Raw genomic sequence first — 27,178 nt, 5'->3', positions numbered from 1 at the left:
TATGAATAATTTATTGCGATGTGGACTGCTTTCTTTAAATTTTTGTGTATGGTTTCATAGAGTTTATTGTTACGTCTTGTGATCAACTTCGCTTAGAAAATCAATCAGTTATGAAGTTATATGACCCTATTTTGTTTTACTATTTGGGAAGCAAAATAACTGATGATGGTCGAAGTAGAGATGATATAAAATGTAGACTGGCAATGGCAAGGAAATCGTTTCTGAAGAAGAGGAATTTGTTAACATCGAGTATAGATTTAAATGTCAGGAAGTCGTTTCTGAAAGTATTTGTATGGAGTGTAGCCATGTAAGGAAGTGAAACATGGACGATAAATGGTTTGGACAAGAAGAGAATAGAAGCTTTCGAAATGTGGTGCTACAAAAGAATGCTGAAGATTAGATGGGTAGATCACGTAACTAATGAGGAGGTATTGAATAGAATAGGGGAGAAGATGAGTTTATGGCACAACTTAACAAGAAGAAGGGACCGGTTGGTAGGGCATGTTTTGAGGCATCAAGGGATCACCAATTTAGTACTGGAGGGCAGCGTGAAGGGTAAAAATCGTAGAGGGAGACCAAGAGATGAATACACTAAGCAGATTCAGAAGGATGTAGGTTGCAGTAAGTACTGGGAGATGAAGAAGCTTGCACAGGATAGAGTAGCATGGAGAGCTACATCAAACCAGTCTCAGGGCTGAAGACCACAACCACAACAACAACAACAACAACAACAGGTCCCTGTGTGTGTGTGTGTGTGTGTGTGTGTGTGTGTGTGTGTGTTGTGGACGATGTAACTGGAAGTTGTTTTCCCGGCAGGCAAGTCGCGCACAATGGTGGGCAGCCCGGAGGACGCGCCCTCGCTGGGCGTCATCCCTTGCGCCATCTCGTGGCTGTTCCGCGCCATCGCAGAGCAGAAGCAGCGCAGCGGCGCCCGGTTCTCGGTTCGAGTGTCGGCCCTGCAGCTGCACGACGACCGCGTCGCCGACCTGCTCGCCTCGCACGACACCTGTGAGTCTGCCGACTGCTGCCTGCCCTGCTGCTTACACTGGCCACGGCTCTCCCTCCCCCCCCTGCAATCGCTGCTTTGCTGTCGCTCCCACTGAAACGTCCCCTTTTAATAATTATACACAGGACTGTGCTTAACCTGACGCACAATATTTTTTTTTAGCGCAACGCAATCTGACTTTCAACACACAATATTTTGTTAGCGCAACGCAATCTGACTTTCAAAATTCTCTACAAGAGAATGGCCCTGACTAACATTAAACTATACGTCTCACAAATCACTTACCTCACCAAAAATCTTCGCTGCTCAAGCTACTGCAATACAGCGAGCGCCACTACTGCCAGCTAAATAAAAGATTCAAACTATGGAAGGCACTAACTACTGATAGGGATAGTTAGCAAATGAAAGATATTAATAGAGAACAAACAATGTATTTACCTTGATATCATGACAAATTACAAAACTCCGCCATCTCTCTCCCCACATCCACCACTGCTGGCGGCTCACCTCCAACTGCCCAGCGCTACGCGCTGTTCACAGCCAGCTGCCTAACACTACAATGGTTGAGTATTACAACAATGCAAAGCAGCCACAGACTGCACACGGCACAGCCGGTGATTTTCATACTGAGGTGGCATTATCAATAAAAAAACCTAAACAGCCTACTTACATAGCCCCCATGCTCCCCACAAAAAATTTTACAAATTTTGTTGGGCACTGGCCAATACATATTTGTTAAAATTTTTTTTTTCACAATTACAATAACAAAGAAATCAAATGCACACACTTATTGATACAATGTTGGTCAAAAGCTAAAATTTTCTCACAGTCCATAAAGACAGTTCTGATCATTCATCACATTGCAGTGTTTTTCTCAAAGTCTGAGCAGTAAAAGAAAATGCACACGGAAGTAGTGGATTTCCATGCAGTCTTGAAGAAGTATCGTTGTCCTTCCAACGGAAAGACAGTGCTGACTCTCGACATGCTGACAGGTAATAGGCCACAAGAGAGCAAACCCACAGCAGAGTCAGTCGAAGTTTTGAAGAGTATTGGTGGGTAGGTCATCACAGAGCAGACCCACTGTAGTCCTGGTAGAGATTACGGTATTGGTGGGCCACCAGAGGTGCAGACCCACTGCAGTCCTTGTAGAAATAATGGTATTGGTGAGTCATCAAAGGTGCAGACCCACTGCAGTCCTTGTAGAGATAATGGTACTGGTGGGCCACCAGAGGCGCAGACCCACTGTAGTCCTTGTAGAGATGGCCAGCAGCCATCTGTTGTGACTGTGCAGGTACACAATCACCATTGAAGAGTCTTGCGGATAATATAACAAGTCCATAACCACCACTTGTGCACTCACAAAGTTGTTGGAATTGTCCTTAGAACAAGCAATGCTGTTATCCAGTCCCTTGCTGAATTATTAACACACGTGCAAACACTAACAGTCCCTACTCCTCACATATTGTCCATATACTATGACCAATAGAAACGTGTGCAGTGAAATGTAACTTACAAGTTACTTAATTTGATGACCTGGTGTCAATTACAATTTTATAACATAAGAATACAATTACAAAGGTACAAAATACATCATTAAAAACATAATAGTAGAGATAACATTCGTAGTAATAGGGGCTTTACAAAAGAATAGAAATAAACATATACATCAGTGTTACAAAAATAATGACATAAGTACATACATAAAGATCAGAATAACTTTTGGAATATCAACTTCCACATGAGCATTAAAACAAAACAGAACAAATACTGTTTAAACATGTTTACAAAGTAAATAACATATTATCAATGCAAATTATATTTGAGGATAACAGTATTCCTCATCATAGTTCATGTAGCTTAGTATTAGAAGAAGAAAAATTCTATGAAACTACACAGAGACAGGAAGAAAAGAAATACACAAGGGTACACAAACACATAGTGGCATAACACAAAAGGAAAGGACAGGGTTTGTTTTCAGTGTAACATTTGGTACTGCAGTCCAACCCAAAACTTCATTCCATAGATCTTTCGTCTTATTTCAACCTTTGCTTCTACCAAAAAAATCCTATCCAAGCATGCTTTCTGTATTTATTTCACATATTTCTTACCTCATTATTTATTCCCAAGAAAATCCTACCTATACCTGCTTTCTGTACTTTACTCGTATAGCTTCTCAATGCATTTTTTTTTAATTAATCGCTACTCATTATCTTATAGGCTACCCCCTCTTAAGCTAACTTATATCTACTGAGCTCAGATGCTAAACTAAGGGATGAGGCAATGCAGCATCACATAAAACAATTAATATAAACAGCAATAAAAAAAAACGCAGATTTGCGAAGCAAGCAGTATTAAGAAATTAGCAAAGCAATTGTAATATTACAACTAATCTAAGGCAATGTGCAGCAAACAATAAAAATATAAAAATAAATCATTAGTAAAACTGGCTTAACAGAATAATACAAAATCAAATTCAATAACACTATGCCTGGCAAACAGCAGCAACTTATACCTAAATATGACATAGCTCAAGCAGAAAAAATAGTACACTAAAGATAACAATGCAGATAAGGGAAATCTATAATCACATCTTAATGTCTAAGTAATTAAAGTGGTGCACCACAAAAACTAATTCTACAAAAAAATTACTAAGTACTAGAAAAGAAAATTATGTATGCAGTTCCTGTGAAGGTAAATGATTTTTTTTTTTTTTGCTCCATCATTGTTTTTTAAATTATTATTTACTCGATCTGTAGACAGAAAATATTTATATTAGTACATCTACAAAATTTTATTTGAACAAATGCTGCAGTGCAGCTAGAAACTAGATATCAAATGAAATAAGCAACTATGTACAAAGCAAAGCATAAAAATATCATTCAGTAGTCATGAGGTATTTCATAAGTTAGTAGAAAAATCTCTCAACTAGAGAGACAGTAGTCATAATCAGGTGTATAGACATAAAAATATTTCTCGTCATTTCATTAGGCATCCAGTGTAATCATATGTTTTCAAGTTCGACCGTGTCGTTTTTGCGATGCTTTCTACAAAAGAATGTCAATAGCGATTATAATGGCCTCCCCCCTTTTTTTTTTTCTACCTGTGCCGCTGGAAGGCTAATGGCTTTTTTTTTCTTTTTGTTCAGGCGGCTGTCGCCCAGGTGGGTGCCCGCGACGCATTACATGCAGGTGGTCTCTTAACTTTCGTACGGAAATATTTACGACAGCAGTTTCCACTACAATGGCAGTCTTATATAAAAATGTTTCACAGGTCAAGAATTAGCGTTGCAAATCTGTAAAAACAAAATCCTATGAATATAACAGTGTCCAAAAAATTTTCGTCGGCATTGTGATACATTCACGCATTTACACACATTTCATAATTCTAAAATACGATTCTTAGTTTCCAACATCCTTTTCCACAAAGCAGAGTTCCTATCCACTATTCATTACTCCTTACCTTATTATACATATATATATTCGTCGACACTTCAATATTTCATCGTAACATACGTATCATAATCAGATTCCTCATATAGCATCATCTCATTGATAATAAACATACCTCAACAACATAATACACATCGTCGCCGTAAAAATAACATCATAACACCTCAGTCAACTCTCAAAATCGTCGTAGCTTTCTAATTTCAAAACCTAAAAAAAATTCTCTGCTCATGTCAAAAGTGTCATCTGCCTCAAACGTACTTTAAAAATCATAATCCCATACCAAACACATCATTCAAAGCTCTCATAGTATCACAATGGTTCCGAAAAAATATGAACAGTTCACAAAGTACAGAGAAAATACAATTTCATAAGTGTGAAGGTATCCAACTGTGAAATTACGTAAACGTCTGTCACTAATGTAGTAAAAAAAATGTTTGTCTCTCTCAGGTAAATAATCAGATAGCTGTGTAATTTATGTGTTGGAGAAATATGGTACCGATGTGTAAAGTTGTATAAGCAAATACCATATTAGCTAGGGCTCCTTGTGCGTGCCAAACACATGGTACACAAAGTAAGCGTGTACCCCCCTGAGGATAAATGTAATTATACCCTCAGGTGTTACAGATTACAACAATGGAATGAAATATATCTCGGAAAACTTTCTTTGTAATTCAAAAATCTTTAAAAATAAATGTTTTAAGTACAAAATTAATCACTCAAATATGTGTCCTGTAGCGCTAAACTGTGCGTCTTGTTGTACGATAATCTCTGTGTAAGTGTCGTAGATATCATCCTCCGAAAGCTGAGTTCCACAAAAGTCACTGTACTTACCTCATGATACACAAAAGTGAAATGCTTTGCATATAGATATCTTAGTTATTACGCTTATTGCCGTGATGAGGAAAGTACTGTCCTGTAACGTATTGTTGTGCCACGAAAAAGGCTGTCTCATTGTAGCTATACCACAAAAGTTACTAATAAAACATGTTTTTCTTTCCAAAAGAATTCAGAAAACTGTGCAAATATAAAACAGAAACACCTCAAAAGCAACATTGTAAACTGTCACTCATTAGTAGCGTCGTGATAACATCGTGTAGCTGTCACATAAACTAACCCCTGTATCATCTGGTATCTCTCAGAAACCACCTTGAATCCATAATGTATTTGCAAGTAAACCAAAATGTTGCATTAAAAAAAAGCAGATTATCTTTCAATAAACGGTTTTACGTGTGAAATGTGGTGTAAACCTTTGCTCTTCCTAGTACGCAGAGTTTCAACTTTAACGCAATTGTCAAGTGGTATACGTCGATAAAGAATACTGGAATTTTTCTCAAGGTTAGCGTCTGTGTTATTTTTCTCGGAGCCAGCCGGCGCACGTGGCTCCCTGCGGTGCGAGTCATTGTCTGTTCCCTTGTTGGCGCGCGTCGTTATTGGGATTAGGAGACCTAGCTTCTACAAATTCACCGTGACGAGAGGGCCCTGCTCTGTTTGAATCCCGCCAGTTCTGATGCAATTCAGGTCTGTCGGTATGTCGGTAGATTTCATAATTTCTTCCTTGTCCTTCACGTGGTGGAGAATTTCTCCCTGAATCGTAACTGCGCGCTGGACCGTTGCGTCTAAAGTTATTCTGTCCCTCGTAATAATAATTGTTTTGGTTCCCATATTGTCTGTTTCTCTGATTGTCTCTGTAATAGTCATTACCGCGGAGAGGTGATCTTTCCCTGTAATTATTACTACTCTGCCAACGGTTGTCATACGGGTGGTGTCTGTTTCGGTCACGATTTGTGTTGTGAGAATAGCCTTGTCGCGTCCAGTTATTATTTCTTTCATCGCGGAATTGCGACGGATGTGATCTGTAATTGTTGTGCTCGTGCGTTCCGCGATTGTCAGTGTCAATTTCCAGTTCTTGTAAGAGTCCTTGAAATGCTTCAATGTCGTCTTTGCAACGTCCTGCCAAAATAATATGTCGTAAATGTTCAGGCAGTTTGATTAAGCAAATTCGGATGAGTTCTGAGGGGCTGTATGGGTTTGAAAGATACTGATTCTTATGCAACATGTCTTCAAAATATTTCATAATACTGGAAAATTCAGATTGTTCGAAACGTTTCATCATTATGATGCTATGTTTTACTCGGTCTTGTGTGGCTTGAGACCAATATGCTGAGAGGAAGGCATGGTAAAATTCTCCTTCACTGTGGCAATCGTGAATGACCGATCGCATTCTTACAGCTGGTTCATTCTCTAAGTAGCCACACATAAATTCTAATCTGTGCTGCAATGACCAGTTGGGAGGAAAACAATGAGAGAATTGATGGAGCCATGCTTGTGGATGAATGTCGTTGCCAGAGTTCTTAAATGTTTTGAATTTACGTGTAGTAATAAATAGCTTATAGTCAAAATCATCGTGTCGGCGAGTAGCATATCTGTCATTGTTAGGTCGTGTCGGCGGTTCCATCTCAAAATTCGGTGCACATTGCCAATTTCTTTCATAACTTCCGAAATGCCCTGTGTTATTATGTTGCGGCTTTTCCGTATTTCTATGTCCCTCTTCCCGTATTGGGGCGCGAGTGTCCTCTGAAATACGTAATTCTTGTATTACCTGTGTCAGCTGATCTTGTACTTCGCGGATTTCTCTTTGGTGTTGCGTATTAATTTGATTCAGATTTTGTTTCAGTTTCTTAATTTGTTCGCTCACTTCTGTGTCATTAAAGACTACCGGTTTTGTGTCGTTCAGATTATCATCTACCTTCGTAGATAAGTTAGTGAACTGATCCGAAAGTTCGGCTACTTTCTCCGATAGTGAACACATTTCCTCAGTGTGTTTTTCTGAACCAAGTTTCAGATTGTCCATTTGTGTTGAAATCGAATCTATTGTGTCTTTCAAGTTTTCCTGAGTTTTTGCAAGTTGCGTAACCGAATCGGTAGATGCAACCGAGTCAAATTTAGCTTGTAAGGTCTCATGATTTTCATGAACAGTAGTTTGCAGTTCTTTTATGGCTGCTTCGTGATTCTGTAGTGCATTTTCATGACGCGAAAAAATAGGTTGGAAATGCTCACAAATTTGTGTTTTTACGTCGTTACAGACTTTTTGACATTTCGATTCAATGTGATGTAACTCATTAGTTAAATCCTCACGTGTTTGTTCAAGAGTTTGCTCCAATGAGTCTAACTTTTGAAGATTTTGTTCCATTGCGTCTAACTGTTGCTGTGTTTGTCTCTGGTGTTGTTCCATTGTGTCTAATTTTTCAAGCTTTTGTCCCATTTCTTTCTGATTTTGTTCCATTTGTCTCTGATTTTGTTCCATTTGTTGCATTAATTGCAATAATAATGTATTAGTGTCTGGAATCTGTTTCTCTATGCTTTTTGGCAGTGCATTTTCACCGACAACATTCACATTTTGACAAGCAGAAAATGTGTCTTGACTCATTTGAGAAAACGGTGATGACCCAGAACCTGAATCTACAGTATTTGCGAAATTGTGTCCTGTCATTTCGGATTCCTGAGGCGAGCTGTTGCCGACCGACCGATCGATAATGCTTCCCTGCTCACTAATTGTTTCACTGTCTACGCCATTGTTTGCAACCCGCTCCATTTCCCTATGCGCAATTACCAAATTACTACTGTTAACATTAGTTAATTCATTACTCGGTGGCGCTAACATGCTGCTTTCGTTTTCACTGTCATTTCGCAGTTTACTTTGGAGCCTAGTATTACGTTTTTCAAACGCCATTATTGTCACAGTATTTCACACGACAACACAGAAAAACACAATTTGAAGAGCAAAAATAAGAGAACACATTAACATAGCACTGAAAATAATATGTAGTTAATTGCAAGCGCAGCTGCGAAATACTTGGTGCAAATCTACATGCATGCCACAACTGTTTTACTGTACAACAATGAAAAACTACAACTATAAAGGAGATTCTCTCTACTATTACGCGCTAGCAATAAACAAAATCTACACTAATTGCACAAACTACAAGAAAAAATCAGAAGATTCCAGTGAGGTATCCTGGCAGGGTCGCCATATGAAACGTCCCCTTTTAATAATTATACACAGGACTGTGCTTAACCTGACGCACAATATTTTTTTTTTAGCGCAACGCAATCTGACTTTCAACACACAATATTTTGTTAGCGCAACGCAATCTGACTTTCAAAATTCTCTACAAGAGAATGGCCCTGACTAACATTAAACTATACGTCTCACAAATCACTTACCTCACCAAAAATCTTCGCTGCTCAAGCTACTGCAATACAGCGAGCACCACTACTGCCAGCTAAATAAAAGATTCAAACTATGGAAGGCACTAACTACTGATAGGGATAGTTAGCAAATGAAAGATATTAATAGAGAACAAACAATGTATTTACCTTGATATCATGACAAATTACAAAACTCCGCCATCTCTCTCCCCACATCCACCACTGCTGGCGGCTCACCTCCAACTGCCCAGCGCTACGCGCTGTTCACAGCCAGCTGCCTAACACTACAATGGTTGAGTATTACAACAATGCAAAGCAGCCACAGACTGCACACGGCACAGCCGGTGATTTTCATACTGAGGTGGTGTTATCAATAAAAAAACCTAAACAGCCTACTTACACCACCAGTGCCTGACGTTTGCGTTGGGCAAGCCGAGAACCCAGTACTGACCACTTCCCCCATCAAGCCTCTTTTCGAGAACTGACACTGATTATTCCAATATCATGATTCGTCCTCATATGACCATGAAGGAACCATTTAGCTGTATTTAAAGGTCTTGCATTCTTTGCAATCGATTTCACCGCTACAATATGATGCCACTCTCTCCAGTGGGGGATTAGGGTGATTACCCCCAAATAGTCTTTGAGGCTATCGAAGATATTTCTGCGAAAATGTTGTGTGAGCGGGCTCTTCATCCCGTGGTGGCACATTGGAGTGTGAATGTATAGTGCGAGAGGACTCATTGTCCTCCCCTTGTTTCCACTCACAATAACTAGACGGAACAAGTTGTCTGGTATAAGTGTTTATTACATTAGACTTTACAACTTGCACAGGCAGCGTGCCAGCTGCGGCTCCTGGCTTAGCTGAAAGACATACACGCCCGTCCTCTACGGGATCTCGCAGCTACCTGCTCGGCCGTTACAACGGCTAATCCTACCTGCGCGCACAAAGGACCTGGGAGATCCACTTCCGCACATAGGTTGCAAATTCTTCCGACAGGGAGCAGACTATACTGGACAGTCTGACCTGCCCAGTTTGAAGCTGCCACTAGATGGCAGTTGGAGTGAGTAGCAGAGTCTAAACATACTCCCACTCTAAAATGAGTTTCTCATTTTACAAATAACAAAAATTATAACAAACAACAAAACCAAAACAAGTAGACAATAAAAATATAACTAGACACAATATCAATGCACATACAACATGAATACACTAACATTTGGGATGCCCACATCACCAAAACACCACTGTCATGCTGCATGTGAAACATGATGGGTACTAACATGCAGGACACAAAACAATAAAGTATTAATATTATACTACATAAAAACATGAAATCAGTACTAGCAGCAGTTAGTCCACAAGAAACATCCACAGCTTCCCAAGCTGATTTTATGAATTATGAGGTTATTCCAGTAAATGGCAATTTGGCAGTGGCTCTGTAAGATACACCACTACACAGATCTGAGGGAACACTTAACTGATTCACTGCTTAGGTAGGGGACACAATTTTGCTATGGGCCTCTTAATATGTCCATTAACAGCTTTTACCATTACCACACGCACACTGTTATCAGGACCGGGAAACAGCTGGTCAATGACACGCAGCCTCCACACCAAGGGAGGCAAATTATCCTCCTTGACCAGCACATGATCAGCGATTTGGGGTTGCCAAGCTGCTTCCGATGTCCATTTTTTGCGTTGCTGCAGATCATGTATGTATTCTGTGGACCACCTCTTCCAAAAGGACAGATGCAACTGCTGCACAAGTTGCCATCTGTGCAACCTGTTGGCGGGAACCTCAAGGACAGAGGGTTCAGGATGAGCACAAAGGGTCTGTCCGATTAGTAAATGACCAAGAGTGAGAGCAGCAGGAGAATTTAGGTCATAAGAGAGAAGACACAACGGCCTTGAATTCAAGCATGCTTCTATCTGAATTAACACAGTAGTCAGTTCTTCAAATGTCAGCACTGCATTGCACCTACAAATGTGGTGCCATTGTCACTGTACATGTGAGAAGGTTTCCCTCTTCTTGCAATGAATCTCCTGAGGGCGGCCAAAAATGAACTTGTTACCAAGTCACTAACTAATTCTAAGTGGGTGGCCTTGGTTGCCATGCAAATGAATAAAGCAATATAAGCCTTTACAGCAATAGGGCCTGCATAATCTACTCCAAATTGCTGGAATGGATGAGACTGGTTTACTCTAGCTGCAGGTAGCTGACCCATGAGTTGAACTGCTGTCTTGGACTTAAGCCTAAAGCATTTTAAACATTTTCTGGTAACTACCTTGACTGTGTTACGCCCATTGGGGATCCAAAACCTCCTACGCAACATAGCCAACAAAAGTTGTGACCTAGAGTGCAACAGATTTTCATGTTCACGTATTATGAGAGTTTTTGTCAAATGATGCATAGGCGGTACGATAATAGTATGGCGCTCATCATATGGTACACTAGCATTCATTAATCTCCCTCCCACTCGTAAAATACCTTCGGCATCAACAAACGGGTGCAAGTCCCTTAATTTGCTATTATGTGGAATAGGGGAACTGGCCATCAGCAAAGCGATCTCATTACCATATTCATGCATGAATGCAGCGTATTCCTTCTGCAGATTCGGTTGCCTTTTAAACCTCCTCTCAAGATGCGCCAATCTCCGAGATGCTTGTTGTCATGATTCGCCTAAGAATTTACAGTCAGGTTTCATTGGTAGTCGAGTCAAAAATCTCCCTTCTTCATCTCGTGACGTGTGGCGCTGAAAGTGAGCCTCACATATTTTATCCTGCTTACTCATCGTTTTCGTAGACAGTTCCTCTAACTCCCAAAACCTTTGCAGTTTGGCATCTAAATTGTCACCTCTAAAAAAGCACGAGGTCACTGTAGAACGAGGCATGTTGCATGAAGCTGAAGGCATCCTACCAGACAAAATCCAGCAAAATTTTGTTTCGACCAGTGAGGGATGACTTGGTTTCACCAGCCTTTACTTACAAACAACGTCAAAGTAAACCTCATCACCAAGAATTAAATCTACTGCGGCAGGCTTGTTGAATTCTGGATCAGCAAGCGGAAGATTACATGGGACACTCCAGAACCTTGTGTCTTGCTCACTGGTAGGTCACTGGTGACATGATCTACGATAGCACAAGTGGTTCTGATATGAAAGCCGTTGAGCCTAGACGACAGCTCAACATCACAAGTGTAAGACACTGAGGCTGCAAAGGCATTGTTTATACCCTTCACAGGAAACGAATATTTACTTCGTTTCAGATTTAATTTCTCTGCCATTCCCTTAGATATAAAGGATAGCTGACTCGCACTATCTAGCAGAACTCTGCAAACCTGCCGTCTACCCATGCTGTCTTTAATGTTGACAACAGCTGTTGCTAACAAAACATTACAGTGGATGTTTGCCTTCCCGTTCATAGCTTGATGGGCCAAGGAATGGCCTCCTGGTTCACTATTCTGCCCATTCCTTGGTTCAGCAGGTTGTGGAGCAGTATGTTGTGCCTTCCTTTACAGGTCTTACATGGAGAAATCCTGCATTTAGTCGAGAAATGACCAGAGCGGATGCACAAAAAACAAAGCTTATTTTTTTGTCACATATGCCCGCCGCTCATCGACATTTAGTGCCTGAAACCCTTTGAATTTAGTGATAGTATGAGGTTCACTACAAAAATTACATGATTCCTCAGTATCAGCATTAGCGAGATGAGCCCTCCTCACATGTCTCGTTTGATTTGAATTATTGGCATTTCCTTGCGAATCCCTTGAGGTGGTACCCCTGAAACTGATCAACTCAAGGGCCTGACATTTTGTTTCCAAAAAATCTATTAGTTGATTTAATGTGGTGAATGTTGACCCAGACATCATTACCTCCCACTCATGACGATCCGTGAGTCGCATATTTGACAGAATCTCTTCCGAAAGAATAACTTCATGAAGTGGAACATCAGGTTTGAGAGCTTCTAAGGCCTTCAAATGGCTGCATACATGATTAATTAGTTGCCTGTAAACGCTCGCTGCGCCATGGGTGACTGTAGGCAAGGCCAACAAAGCCTTAGCATGTCTGGCTGCAATTATTTTTGGGTTATTATACCTCTGCGTAATAAGTCCCCAGGCTATCGATAGATTTCCTGCTGTGGCAGGTATATGTTTCAAAAGGTCTTTAGCTTCACCTCGCAAAGACGAATTCAGGTAGTGAAGTTTTTGAACGTCATCAATTGAATTGTTATTCATAATGAGACTCAAAAATGTATCCCTGTATGATGATTTTTGATTCCAACATTTCGATGCTGGCACTGTCTGCAGACTGCACAAAGCTCGCTAAGCGCGCGAGAGCGGCCTTTGCTACACCTCTCTGCTTGACTAATTTTGTTTTCTCTGAGGGCTCCATTTTAGGACCAGGAAGATGATAGCAGGAAGCCAACAGTTGCACTTACCACGTTGCAGAGGCAGTACGAGGCAGTACGGACTGGAACAGCAGCGGCGTCACGGGCACTGGTAGGCGCTGCAGTCTCCGACGGCGCGAAGTTTCGGCGGGAGCAGGACGTGACGTCACCGGTGATGCTGGCACCGACACGTTTCTGTGCCTCTCGAATTTGAATTAGAGACACATTAAATGCACACAAATATGTACCCGATCGCCGTTGTTACGGCTGTTATTGTCGAAGTCCCGAACAGGCCTTGGGACGATTGATAGCAGTCAACAACGAAACCGATAACGTGCGCAGCTCACACGTGTTTTTTTAGAAGTTCACAAATACCGGAAAATAAATCCGCGCGAACGTAAATTCCGCGTGGTCACTGTATCCGGTCCGGAGGACCAAAAAATGTGCGCGCGGGCCGGCCGCGGTGGTCTAGCGGTTCTAGGCGCTCAGTCAGGAACCGCGTGACTGCTACGGTCGCAGGTTCGAATCCTGCCTCGGGCATGGATGTGTGTGATGTCCTTAGGTTAGTTAGGTTTAAGTAGTTCTAAGTTCTAGGGGACTTATGACCACAGCTGTTGAGTCCCATAGTGCTCAGAGCCATTTTTTGTGCGCGCGGGCTCTTCTTCCCGTGGTGGCACATTGGAGTGCGAATGTACAGTGCGAGAGGACTTACTGTCCTCCCCTTGTTTCCACTCACAATAACTAGACGGAACAAGTTGTCTGGTATAAGTGTTTATTACATTAAACTTTACAACTTGCACAGGCAGCGCGCCAACTGCGGCTCCTGGCTTAGCTGGAAGACATACACGCCCGTCCGCTACGGGGTCTCGCAGCTACCTGCTCGGTCGTTACAACGGCTAATCCTACCTGCGCGCACAAAGGACCTGGGAGATCCACTTCCGCACATAGGTTGCAAATTCTTCCGACAGGGAGCAGACTATACTGGACAGTCTGACCTGCCCAGTTTGAAGCTGCCACTAGATGGCAGTTGGAGTGAGTAGCAGAGTCCAAACAAGTGTATTAAGTGTAATTTATTTGTGATTTTATGTTTGTTGTAGGTGCAGACGATAAAATCAAATAGACAGTGATGACATCACAGTACACGATTGTTCTCCATAAATTTTGCGGTTCGTGGCTGCTAATACACACAAAAAAAAGTACTAAGTACACTTGCCTAATGTCGTGTAGGGCTCCCGCGAGCAAGCAGAAGAGCCGCACCATGACGTGGAACTAACTCGACTAATGTTTGAACTAGTGCTGCAGTGAACTGACACTGTGACTCCTGCAGGCATCCCAGATGTACTTGATAATTTTATGTCTGGGGAGTTTGGTGGCCAGCGGAAGTGTTTAAACTCGGAAGAGTGCTCCTGGAACCACTCTGTAGCAATTCTGGATGTGTGGAGTGTCGCATTATCCTGCTGGAATTGCCCAAGTCCGTCGGAATGCACAATGGACATGAATGGATGCACGTGATCAGGCAGGATGCTTACGTACGTGTCACCTTTCAGAGTCGTATCTAAACGTGTCAGTGGTCCCATATCAATCCAACTGTACACGTCCCGTACTAGTAAAGAGTCTCCACCAGTTTGAATAGTCCCTAGCTGACATTCAGGGTCTATGGATTCATGAGGTTCTCTCCATACTCGTACACGTCCATACCCTCGACACAATTTGAAACGAGACGCGTCCGACCAGGCAACATGTTTCCAGTCATCAACAGTCCAATGTTTGTGTTGATGGGCCAAAGTGAGGCGTTCAGTTTTGTGTCGTGCAGTCGTCAAGAGTACACGAACGGACCTTCGGCTCAGAAAGCGCATATCGATGATGTTTCGCTGAATGGTTCGCACACTGAACGTCGACCCAGCAGTGAAATATGCAGCAATTTGCGGATGGGTTGCACTTCTGACTCGTTGAACGACTCTCTTCAGTCGTCGTCGGTCTGTTCTTGCAGGATCTTTTTCCGGCCACAGCGATATCGGAGATATGATGTTTTACTGCATTCCTGATATTCACGGTACACTCGTGAAACGGTCGTACGGGAAAATCCCCACTTCATCGGTAGCTCGTAGATGCTGTGTCCCATCGTTCGTGCGCCGACTATAACACCACGTTCAAACTCACATCTTCGAGGAAAGCAGTGCTAGCCTACCTAACTTAACTTCGTCGACTCTCCTAAACCGTGAAAATGAGCACTGTTAAGTTGACCATGAAAAGTAGACACTTCGGCAGTCGGCCTTTTTCTGCAGAACATCCACAGAAACGGCTCTACGTCATTCGGACCTGATTTCTTCTGCAGTCTAGGCGCGTTCCATGGCTGGTACAGTCCATCTCCAGACTGCATGCTCCTATCGTTTAGTTGCCACGTGCAGATAGTTAAATGAGTGCTGCAGGCACCTGGTGGTCGTTGTAATGTTAGCAGTTAATCGAAAAATCTGTCCTCGGTCTAATTACTCGCTAGTTGTCACAATCTGACCATCTAAAATTAGAGTGGTCATTGATAATGGAAATCGCCACCAGACCAACGACGCCTTCATGCAGCCACTAAGGTAAAGTGCTATGTTCTACTGTCTACCGCTTTAGGAGCGGTAAGTACAGGAAGTGGGGTAGTGTGTGCTCGCTTCCAAACCACACAACTCTGAACGGGGTTTCAACTTCTTACCTACACAACATGATCAGCCCCATAAACACAGTAAATACATTATATCATACCTGTACACGACGTGTGGTTGTCGGTTATGGCTGGGTGCATACCCCTATGGTGCATATCATCAAATTCTGTTGACCAACAGAGTAATGCACTGCCCCAAAGGATCATGCAAATTAATTTAAAACAGGGATACTGTCACACAACGGAAACATATTATTTAAATGGCTGTTATTAGGGGCGGCCCAATTAAACGTGAAACCAGTGGGTACCACACCAATCAGACATATCAATGGGAGGAGGGATATTCAAGGACTGAATGGAAACAAAAATTTGTAAATCTGTGGTAAGGTCTTATAGGACCAAACTGCTGAGGTCATCGGCCCGTAAGCTTACACACTACATATTCTGGCTTAAAGTAACTTACATTATGGACAACACACGCACATATATGCCCGAGGGAGGACTCGAACCTCGGACGGGGAGAGCCGCACGGACTGTGACAAGGCGCCTTAGACCGCGTGGCTACCCCGCGCGACGAATGGAAACAAATAGTTACCAAAACAATCAAATTGATTGCCTTTAGATTTGAAAATTACCCACTGATATATTAAAAAGAACCATTGACAAAGGGATGCGAAACCGATCAAACACAGTTGCGTTAATAATTCCCGGAATCGACCAGTGACTGCGTAAGTTGCTAGTCAAATACTGAAAGCACACGGAAAGATAGGAGCGAACACCGTAAGATTGCCAACGTGCGCACTGAAAGCAACAAGCTGGATCCATCGCTTTAAAATCAGGTAGTAATCTCCTGAAATCAGCAAGTTAACTTGAAGTGTAAACGGCTACCACGGATGCAAAAGAGACTCGTCTTACCAAGAGCGTAGAGTGCGAGTATATAGGACGGCAGCTGGAGCGACTGGAGTTTTAGATTCAGACGTCTCGTACTTAATGCTCAAGTACAGATGTTCTTGTAGTGGCAACAAGGCTTACATCATCAGTTACCTCTCCTGTACTAGTAACAAGTGTTTACTCTACAAACACTTGACCGTGTGTGCTCTGCAAAAGTCCAGACAGCAGTCCTACTCCTCCTGATTGCTGTGTGCCCTTTTTCGTCAGAGTAGAAAATCACTGGCCAGTGGGGGCAAAGATGCGAGTGCCATCCAGTAACACTCAAGTGAAGGTGTTAAACAATCTCCTACTCTTGCAAATTTTGTGAATTTTTTGCTATACTGAGCCAGTAGTGGTCTGGGTTGTGGAGAAAGACAGAATCTATCTCCTACTCAATGGCACTATTCTGAAAAGAAACCATAAAATTCTCTGCACGTTGACACAGCGGAAAAGCACGGGGTCCGGAGACACAAGGGAAAAACGCATGGTCTCCAGAAAATATCGTATGACCCGTACAGAAAGCTGGATTCCGGAAATTTGTATCAAACGTTATTTCAAGGCGTCATAACGAAAATCCATAAGCCTTCCGGAAAGCCACAGATGACTAGAGGTCTCTTATGTTGCTAAAAGCCTTCTGCGAAAAATTTCTTGTTTATTTCGACAGAAAAAAAGCGCTTTCCATGTCCCGCTGGAGGACGAGAATAGACGCGCATGCGGGTCTGGCTACCTGAAGTTGCGACTCTGCCCACGGCTTAACATCTTTATCATGGCCAACTCTTCTTAAAAGGATTCTTATCTCGTGAAGTCAGCTTGTAAGTTTTCAACTCTTGGAAACCTCCACCGTACTGCTGAGGAAAGCCAAGGAAACTGAACAGTGAAATGAATACTGCCGCTGGCGACGCTAACCCAGCTCTGCTATTACAGAGCAGTGCAATTGAACGATTACTTAACCAAGGGAATTTACTGTGAAATAAGTTAGTGGACAGTTTCAGAGAAAACTAACTGCCTTACAAATGCAGTAAACCAAATTATCTATAAATATGTTTAAAATTTGTGATACACTGCTGCCATTAATAGAACAAAAAAACAGGAAAGCTCCAAGGTGAGATGGAGTAACAACTGAGTTACCGAAAAAGGACTTACGAGACAAATATACAAATTCGTGACCAACATTTGGAACGAACAAAGAGTGCGAGCTGAGTAGAAAGAAGAAATCATAGTACAATCCACACACAGGGCGATAAACAAGAATGCAGAAATTATAGACATCTCAATAATTAACACAGCCTGCATAGTGTTCAGTAAGAATCTCCAGAAAATATTGGAATCATTTTTGAAAGTGGCATTAGGTAAGAAACAAGCGGGATTTATGATGAATCGATTCTCCACTGATCACTTATTTGAATTAAAAAAGCCATATCAAAATATTGGGAATAAAACAAAAGAACGACAATACCGCGTTTTGATTTTAAGGAAGCTTATGACTCCATAAATAAACTGTGGACAAAAATGGAGAGGTTTGGAATACCAAAGCAGATTAAAAATCATCATAAATTTACACTGGAAGGCTCGAAAGGGATATTGAAAGTTGAAGAAGAATATTGCATGGTTTTAGACATAAAAACCTTAGCGTGACGAGGAGATGGAAAATCACCACTCCTCTTCAACATAACAATACAGGAAAAACTGGATGCAGCAAGCGAAGCAGGACAGGGAATTAACATAATAATAAGAGTGAAAGTACTTGCCTTTCCTGAGGAAGTAGTGCTAATCAGTGAAAATGTAGATGACCTGAAAATACGGACAAGAAAGCTACAAGATGCCCGCCCGGTTGGCCGTGCGGTCTAACGTATGGCTTTCCGGGCGGGAAGGAGCGCCTGGTCCCCGGCACGAATCCGCCCGGCGGATTTGTGTCGAGGTCCGGTGAACCGGCCAGTCTGTGGATGGCTTTTAGGCGGTTTTCCATCTGCCTGGAAGAAATGCGAGCTGGTTCCCCTTATTCCGCTTCAGTTACACTATTTCGGCGATTGCTGCGCAAACAAGTTCTCCACGTACGCGTACACCACCATTACTCTACCACGCAAACATAGGGGTTACACTCGTCCGGTGTGATACGTTCCATGGGGGGTCCACTGGGGGCCGAACCGCACAATAACCCTGGGTTCGGTGTGGGGCGGCGGAGGGGTGAAGTGGACTGCGGTAGTCGTCGTGGGGACCACTGCGGCTGCGGCGGGGACGGAGCATCTCCGTCGTTTCTAGGTCCCCAGTTAACATACAATACAATACAAGCTACCAGGTGCGTTTGAAAAGTTCGGTAAATGGTCTTCGAAAACAAAGAAAACAAAATATCTTTACTGGCCTTCAAAGTAATCACCATTAGTTACAACATACTTCCGGTATCGGTTGTGAAGCTTTTGGAAACTGTCAGCAACCACTTCTTGTGAAACCGCACGAAGCACCATGGTCACGCGTCGTCGGATATCCGCATCATTACGGGAGGTGAGACCTGACGCTACCAATAATATGCAGAGACCAACCGATGGTCAGTGTCACGATGCTCGTTGACTTCCTCGCTTCCCTCGGGTAGAAATTCGTGATGGATCAAGTCCTGCTGTGGAAATGGGCGATCAACATCGTCTTAATCTTGGATTTTAACTTCCAATTTTTTCGGGACGTTGGGAAGACGATGAACAGCATGCCATTGAGTGTAGCTCGGTCTCCACATCCTATTTATATGTGGATTAACACAATCGTCTAGAATTTCGTTACTAATTGCTCTATAAACTTCAAAAGTAAAAATTAAAGTTGCAGAGCTGTCAAATGTATGACCGCGGCGCTATGCACTGCCCGATATTTGTAACGTGTGGCCCTCGGCTACGTAATTTCTCAAGGTGCTCGTGTTTGTCGACTGAAACACGAAAAAAAATTACCTGCAACTTGTGACATGTAAAGTGTGACTACTCTACAATTTTAAACTGTTGCTGTTTACCTGCACGCAAATGCCTGCACACGCTTAACTTCAAAAGTCGCTGTAAAAAACACTAGAGGATAGAAAATTTTCGATTAAATTGTAAGGTCAGGTTCTCAAAAAATTAAGAAAGTCATATAGTTATAGGAACTAGCAAAGTAACAGTGACAAATCGGTCAGACGAACATAAGGGCAAGTGCACAAAGGGAGAAACGGATCTATCAGTTGGTACCGAACGCGTCGAGCAGGCAGCAAATTATCACTGGTATTGTAGGCCCACCTCATGCTCCTCGTTAGATTTCGTCTTATACAGTCAAACGTTTCTACCTCTCTATTGGGATCTCCTGGTGTCTCTAGTTAACTGAAAATTATAAAAACTAGTTTCCCGTTCACTTATAAAAACAGAGTTTTCCCATGCTTATTCTGAAGAAGTGGAGTTATTGGGTGAATTCGTTGCGGCCATTATCTGTGGGCCACCGTCATTGGATATCAGCGAAAGACGATGGGCCGCCAGTAGCCGCCGGAAAAATTTCACCCATGAATTCCACATCCTTAAAACAAACGTATCCATCCAGCGCTCCATTAGCCATTCAGAGGGTAGAATCGCTCCGCAGGTGCCGCGTCAACTGAATAAAGGCCCCCACTAAACTGTGGTGCCGCGTGCAAACGACATGTGTTGCCATCCATGGTCGCAAACACTGATCAATACTTTCCAATGATCACGACTGCCTTCTGCGGTAGTTAGCATGCTTTGGTTTGTCGTAACCCGACGTGGGTTGCCATATACTTACTTTATAAGCCCATGCTGAGACCAGAGGTGAAGCGAGATTTTTGGTCATCCGTTTCTTGTCACGCAAGCGGCTGTGTATCGAAGTGAAACAGCGAATGGGTCAAGCTGAAACAATGTGAGTGAAATCTTATGGCACTGAACTGCTAAGGTCATCAGCCCCTAAGTTTACACACTACTTAATCTAAAGTATCCTAAGGACAAACACACACACCCATGCCCGAGGGAGGACTCGAACCTCCGCCGGGACCAGCCGCACAGTCCATGACTGCAGCGCCTGAGACCGCTCGGCTGATCACGCGCGGCGGGGTCAAGCTGAAATTTTTCAGATCTCTGTGGTTGGAGACAATGGAGAATGACTGGGATGTTTGACTAAAATGTAGATATGGTGACGGTAGGGGAAACGAGACTTGCGCTTCGTTTACTGATCTGCTTCGTATTGATCTTCCACGTGTTTGCAACGAACACACAGAAGATCACAGACACTGGTTTATAACTTCAATAACTGTAGAGCATAGATCAGACTTATGACCAATTACCAGAACAAATGGCCACCCCGACCTGTAGCTCTGTTAAGATTCGGGTAAACGCAGTAATGTATGGTACAACAGATCACAAATCATGGAGGTGTCAAATTCTATGGTTCTAATGGAACTCTTAGATCCGAGTACTTGTCACAGTGTAAGTGACGTACAGACATTGATACGTGTAGACAAATGTACGATGGACATCAAATAACCCGAGCGCAGAAGTACGTGCAGCCAAGTTTTGCATGTCCTCCCCTGTGCTCAAAGTTAATTGAGTCTGACTGCCCACTTACATAGCACCTGCTGTAGGCTCGTCCATCCGAGGCGGCTGTTGGATCACTCGAACTCTGTCAGACTCCGCCTTGCTTGGCGTTTGAGGCTGTTTACTCCCAGATGATACGTGACTGCGTCGCTTTTACCTCCAATCCTCAATCGTTCCACGTGAATTCAGCGGTTTCTCAATGGGTATAACCTCTTAATGGACTGTTATAAGCGGCTTGCGTTGTGCACCTCTGCCTAAGTTGCAGCTAATATTCATACTTAGATGATTTTTTTCTTGCAGCCTTTCAGGATTCGGTCATTACAGATCAGCAATTAAGTAAGCTTGATTACTAGAGCCAGATATCTTACAGATTAAGAAATTCTTCCTCTAATATCCGTTGTGCTTCTGTTGCCATCTGTTATCGTGGTCCCAAACAGCAAAATAAGTGCATAAATAAAAAAAGAAATGACTTGCCTTGTACGAAGTCGAGTTGACAGCGGGCAGAACGACCTGTACTGTACGTGACTGTGGTGTGGTGTTGCAGCGGACGTGGACCAGGCACCCGGCGTGCTGCTTAGCGACGACCCAGAGACCAGCGAGCTGCGGGTTCCCAGTGCAGAGCGCGCCGCCTTCTACCTGGACGAGGCGCTGGCCGAGCGCACGCCGGGCGCCCTCATGCTGTTCCGTCTGCACCTCTACCAGTACCGCGTCGCATCCAGGGGTCAAGGTGAGGCGCACACGCACACACACACGCACACACACACGCACACACACACACACACACACACACACACACACACACACACACACACACACAGTCTCTGTTCCCTAACAGGCCCACAGCAAATGTTCCCTGAGGCCACCCTACAGGGGTCAGTACAGCGACCAGAGTTTTGGTTGGAGTATCTTACACTCATCTTACGCGAGTTGTGCTAACTCCACTACTGGACGGCTGGCGCCAGACAAGCTCATAAAACTTTGGACCTCGACTTCTCGAAAACACTTGAGAAGTTCATAACACTGGATGTTTCAAAATGAATATCGGGGTTTTAATGCTTTGTAACATTTATTACGCCCGCCCGGTTGGCCCTGCGGCCTAACGCACTGCTTTCCGGGCGGGAAGGAGCGCCTGGTCCCCGGCACGAATCCGCCCGGCGGATTTGTGTCGAGGTCCGGTGAGCCGGCCAGTCTCTGGATGGCTTTTAGGCGGTTTTCCATCTGCCTCGGCAAATGCGGGCAGGTTCCCCTTATTCCGCCTCAGCTACAGTATGTCGGCAATTGCTCCACAAACAAGTTCTCCACGTACGCGTACACCACCATTACTCTACCACGCAGACATAGGGGTTACACTCGTCTTGTGTGAGACGTTCCCTGCGGGTCCACCAGGGGCCGAACTGCACAATAACCCTGGGTTCGGTGTGGGGCGGCGGAGGGGTGAAGTGGACTGCGGTAGTCGTCGTGGGATTGCGGACCACTGCGGCTGCGGCGGGGACGGAGCCTCTCCGTCGTTTCTAGGTCCCCGGTTAACATAACATTTATTACAGTCAATTTACAGCTATAAATAACTCGTCAAATGAAAGAGCAACTCAAACAATTTTATCTGTATACTTGTGCGCATTCGAATGTGTCTTTCGTTAGAAATTGCTAGTAGAAAATTTTTCCTGGGTCGTGTCTTCAGTGGTGACATTTCACCAAAGTGGAAATGTGAACGCACATACAGTGCTCATCTGTGAGTCATCTCATCCCCACCAGATGGTACTGTTGCATCGAGACCCCCTAAATTGAATTTTTTGTGTCATATCCCAGTGGAGAGCTTACGGGCCTAGTTTTTGGTGATCCGGCAGCCTTACTTCAGTAGTAATACCAGTTCCCGTCAGATCACCGAAGTTAACCGCAGTCGGGTTTGGCTATGACTTGGGTGGGTGACTGTCTTAATCTACTGAGCACTATAGGCAAGCGAGATGAACTCAGCCCTTGTGAGCCTAATTGAGGATCTAACTGACCGGGAAGTAGCGGCTCCGGTCATGAAAAGTGACAACGGTCGAGAGAGCGGTTTGGTGACCACACGCCCCTCCATATCCGCATCCAGTGACGCCTATCGTCTGAGGATGACACGGTGGTCGGTCGGCCCTTCGGGGCCTGTTCGGACGGAGAGAGAGAGAGAGAGAGAGAGAGAGAGAGAGAGAGAGAGAGAGAGAGAGACTTGTCAGTGAAGCAATTTTAATTGGTGTCCCTTACCTTGATGCGCTAGAGCTATGGCTCTTTCGTGAACTGGAAGAAGCCGAACCCCAGAATATTATTTGGCAGCAGGATGGTGAGCTGCCTCATTGGTATAACTCAGTACGCAATTGGCCAGACGAAGTTGTACCCGGCTGCCGGATTGGCTACGCGGGCTGCAAGACAGAGCTTGTTTCACATGCTCTCCACATTCACACGATATGATTCCATGCGATTTTTGTCTTTAGTGGTTGATAAAGGATGATGTGTATGAGCCTCCTCTACCTAGATGATGTGTCCGACTTAAGAAATAGGACTGAAGCAGTTGCTGCAACATTTACTCCAGACACATTGGTCAGAGTTTGAGAAGAATTTGCCTATCGTCTCGATGTGTGCCGTGTGACGAATGGTGCTAAAAATAATGGCTCTGAGCACTATGGGACTTAACTTCTGAGGTCATCAGTCCCCTAGAACTTAGAGCTACTTAAACCTAACCAACCTAAGAACATCACAAACATCCAAGCCCGAGGCAGGATTCGAACCTGCGACCGCAGTGGTCGCGCGGTTCCAGACTGTAGCGCCTAGAACCGCTCGGCCACTCCGGCCGGCAATGGTGCTCACATTCAACACTTGTAAAGAAAACTGTTGGAGTTGTTCTTTCATTTGATGTATTGTTTATACCTGTAAGCTGAATGTAATAAATGGTATAAAGCCTCAAAAACCTGTCACTGATTTAGAAACACCGGTGATAGAGCATCGGTTTTTAAAATTAATGAAATGTGATGTTCGGAACTCCGATATCAGTTTATCATGGCAGTTCGCTGTAACTCTAAAAAGTTCTCATGGAAATCGGCCCCGCCCCGGAAGTTTTCTCACCAACTTTAATTCAGAAATGGTCCGACAACTTTTGGCGGGCCGTATGGCTCTATCTTTAGCCAGCTGATACGTATTCGGTGGCTCGCTTTTTCGAGTATCGCTTTGGTAATTTTTTTCGGTTAATCCGCATACACAAGCATTTAATCATAAAATTCATTAAATATTTGATACTTAACAAACCTAATTTTTAACTGCATGTAAGTTGTGTGGAAACGTAATACAAGAGAGCACGTCTTTATGTAGAGAGTTTAACAGTACTTGTTATCTGCGTGTGTACTTTGAAGTACGCGAGTTACTATTAGTTTACGACGTCGACAACGGTTGCCGAAACCGACATCCCATGCCACTGGGACGATGCTTAAGCTCGTAGAACTACCTGTGGAACAGGCCGTAGCCGCTTGTGGACAAAAGATTTCCACGAATTCCACAATGGTTGGAAGGGATACGGCGTCTTTTGCAAACCAACGGCCTTGGTCGCACTAGCATATCCGTGTTCGTTTCTGAATCAACAGGTGGCATTTTACGGCTTTGTGCGTGAATATTTTCTATTTCGACAAAAAAAAAATGTAATGTCGGATGTGGACGATGGCAATTTGGCCGGTCATTCGACGGCACAAGAAGACATTATTCAAAACTATTTATGCTGTGAAATTTCAGTACTATGTGTGAGAGATGCCCTTTTATATTATATGCAAATCTTCACGGAAATAATCCCGTCGAATATCATCGGCGGTAGTTCGTGAAGAAGTAGTTCTACTCGCAGAGAACTTGTTCTGTTGTACATTAGAAACTCTACTCGAAAGAAATTTTACAGCATATGAAGATTTAAATCTGTTCAAAGAACAGGATTAAGAAAATGTATTCGACAGTTTTTATCGTAATTAGAAATAAGACCACGCGGATTTCTATAAAAATGCTAATTATATATGAGTTAATTAGCATATATTTGATGAATTTTATATTTAAATGACTCATATATTCGAATTAAATGAAAAAAATAATGAATGAAACGAGACTCTAACAAGCGGTCCAGCAACTGCCAGTCTTAAGCGTTACCGCTAGTGCCACGCGGCCTGTCATAAATCGTCGTTCGTTCAGTGTATTAAAGTTGGTCGAAGAACTTCAGAGTAGATTTTCTAGGGGATTATTCAGAGTTGTATATGGACATTTGCACCATATGTTTTGGGAGATTGATGTTTGAGTCCTGAACGTACCATAAATATAAAAAAAAATTACAAAAATCCAACTGCCATGCCGTAAGCTTGTAAGCTGCAGTACAAATGGTTCAAATGGCTCTGAGCACTATGGGACTTAACATCTGTGGTCATCAGTCCCCTAGAACTTAGAACTACTTAAACCTAACTAACCTAAGGACACCACACACATCCATGCCCGAGGCAGGATTCGAACCTGCGACCGTAGCCGCTGCAGTACAATCAAGCAAAAGAGCAAATCGGTAACTCATTAGATGTATACTTTCTTTAAACGAGGAGCGTTCAATAATTAACGAAACACATTTTTTCCTCGACCAGTGTCGGTTGAAAAATTCGGAATTTGTTTTGGGACATCGTGGCAGGTTTCCGCTTCAGCCACTATCGTCTCATGAAGTTCCGAAAGTTGGTGACGCTATACATAGCCCTCAAAATGGCGTATGTAACGGAAGTGCGTTCCATGCAGACAGTTGCAACTGACCTTCTTTTGGCATAAAACAGGAGCATCGCAGATATACGTGGGTGCTTGCATAATGTCTACGGAGATCTTACAGTGAACAAAAGCACGTTGAGTCATTGCACGAGGCGTCTGTCATCATCGCAAGGACACGCGAATGTATCCCATCTCCCTCGTGCCTGCTGGCAATACACAGCTGTGACTCCTGCAGTGTTGCAGCGTGCGGACACACATTCGATGTGATCGACGTATCACAATCAAACACTCCTTCTCCGTGTCAACGCAAGGCTTCACATAAGGGGGTACGTTGATGAAATTGACCAAAAATGTCAATTTTAGGTTTGTTTTTTGTTTGTTAGTGCAAGTCATGGACAATAAGGTCCCAAAGTTTCAATGTTGAAATCGCATCCGAAGTGAGTGAAAATTAATTAAAAGCGTGACGCGGCCTCCCTGCCACGCCCACGTTTTGAAGCAGCACTTCAATACCAGCTCAGTAAACAACGATTTTGTGTATTACTTTCAACCAAACGTGTGCAGGATACATCTGGAAGCCCGTGATACATACTCTTTGGTTCTATAGATCATCTTTGACCGATCCTGCACTTCTCAAAAAGTGTGTTCATGGCAGAACCCAAAATCCAAATGAGTCTCTAAAGTCACTTATATGGAAACGATGCCCTAAAAAGACATTTGGATCTGCTACAGTTGTCAGAATTGCAACTTAAGATACAGTTATTGTATTTAATGATGGGAACGTCTGGAGGATGAAGGTATTAGAAAGAACGGGCCTCAAGATAGGAAATTTTACTCAAAACATCCTGAGAAAAATAGATTTATAGCGCGTCTCTGAAGCTGAAAAGTCAGTTGAAGACCTGGTAAAGGAAAGAAGACAGACAACTATAAACCAGAAAGGAAGACTAGAAGGGAAAGACGATCCAGAGTAGAAATGTAGTGCCTTCTGAAGAAGTGACATAACGAAAAAAAGTTAGGTTAAACTTAAATTGCGTTTCCTGAAAGTTTGTTTTTTAAAGTTTATGTACCTTTTCCTCAGATTCTATGAATGCTAGAATTATGAAATTTTGTACACATATTTCTGTAAACCTAATAAACGTTGTCTCAAGACCAAATTTTGAATTTCTGATTGAAAGCTGAGATATGGGGCAAAGTGCTTGGAATTTTTCATGAATTTAAAATTGTACTTATGGAATTATAATTAAAAAATTATGAAAATTCTCCTATGTG

At 43.1% G+C, this 27,178-nt stretch overlaps 1 protein-coding gene across 1 annotated transcript in view; it reads left to right on the top strand.

Annotated features, from left to right (window-relative positions):
* LOC126195600 (kinesin-like protein KIF26B) overlaps positions 1-27,178 on the top strand; it is a 279,531-nt gene that overhangs the window by 154,638 nt on the left and 97,715 nt on the right. Inside the window, exons 5-6 of the mRNA XM_049934226.1 lie at positions 817-1,008; positions 21,720-21,902. Of these exons, the coding sequence (XP_049790183.1) occupies positions 817-1,008; positions 21,720-21,902 (375 nt within the window). The remainder of the gene's footprint in view (positions 1-816; positions 1,009-21,719; positions 21,903-27,178) is intronic.

Source organism: Schistocerca nitens, chromosome 7 (assembly GCF_023898315.1).
Source record: "Schistocerca nitens isolate TAMUIC-IGC-003100 chromosome 7, iqSchNite1.1, whole genome shotgun sequence".
NCBI lineage: Eukaryota > Metazoa > Arthropoda > Insecta > Orthoptera > Acrididae > Schistocerca > Schistocerca nitens.
Note: the sequence above shows the minus strand (reverse complement) of the source record. Positions and strands in the feature narration are given on the sequence as shown.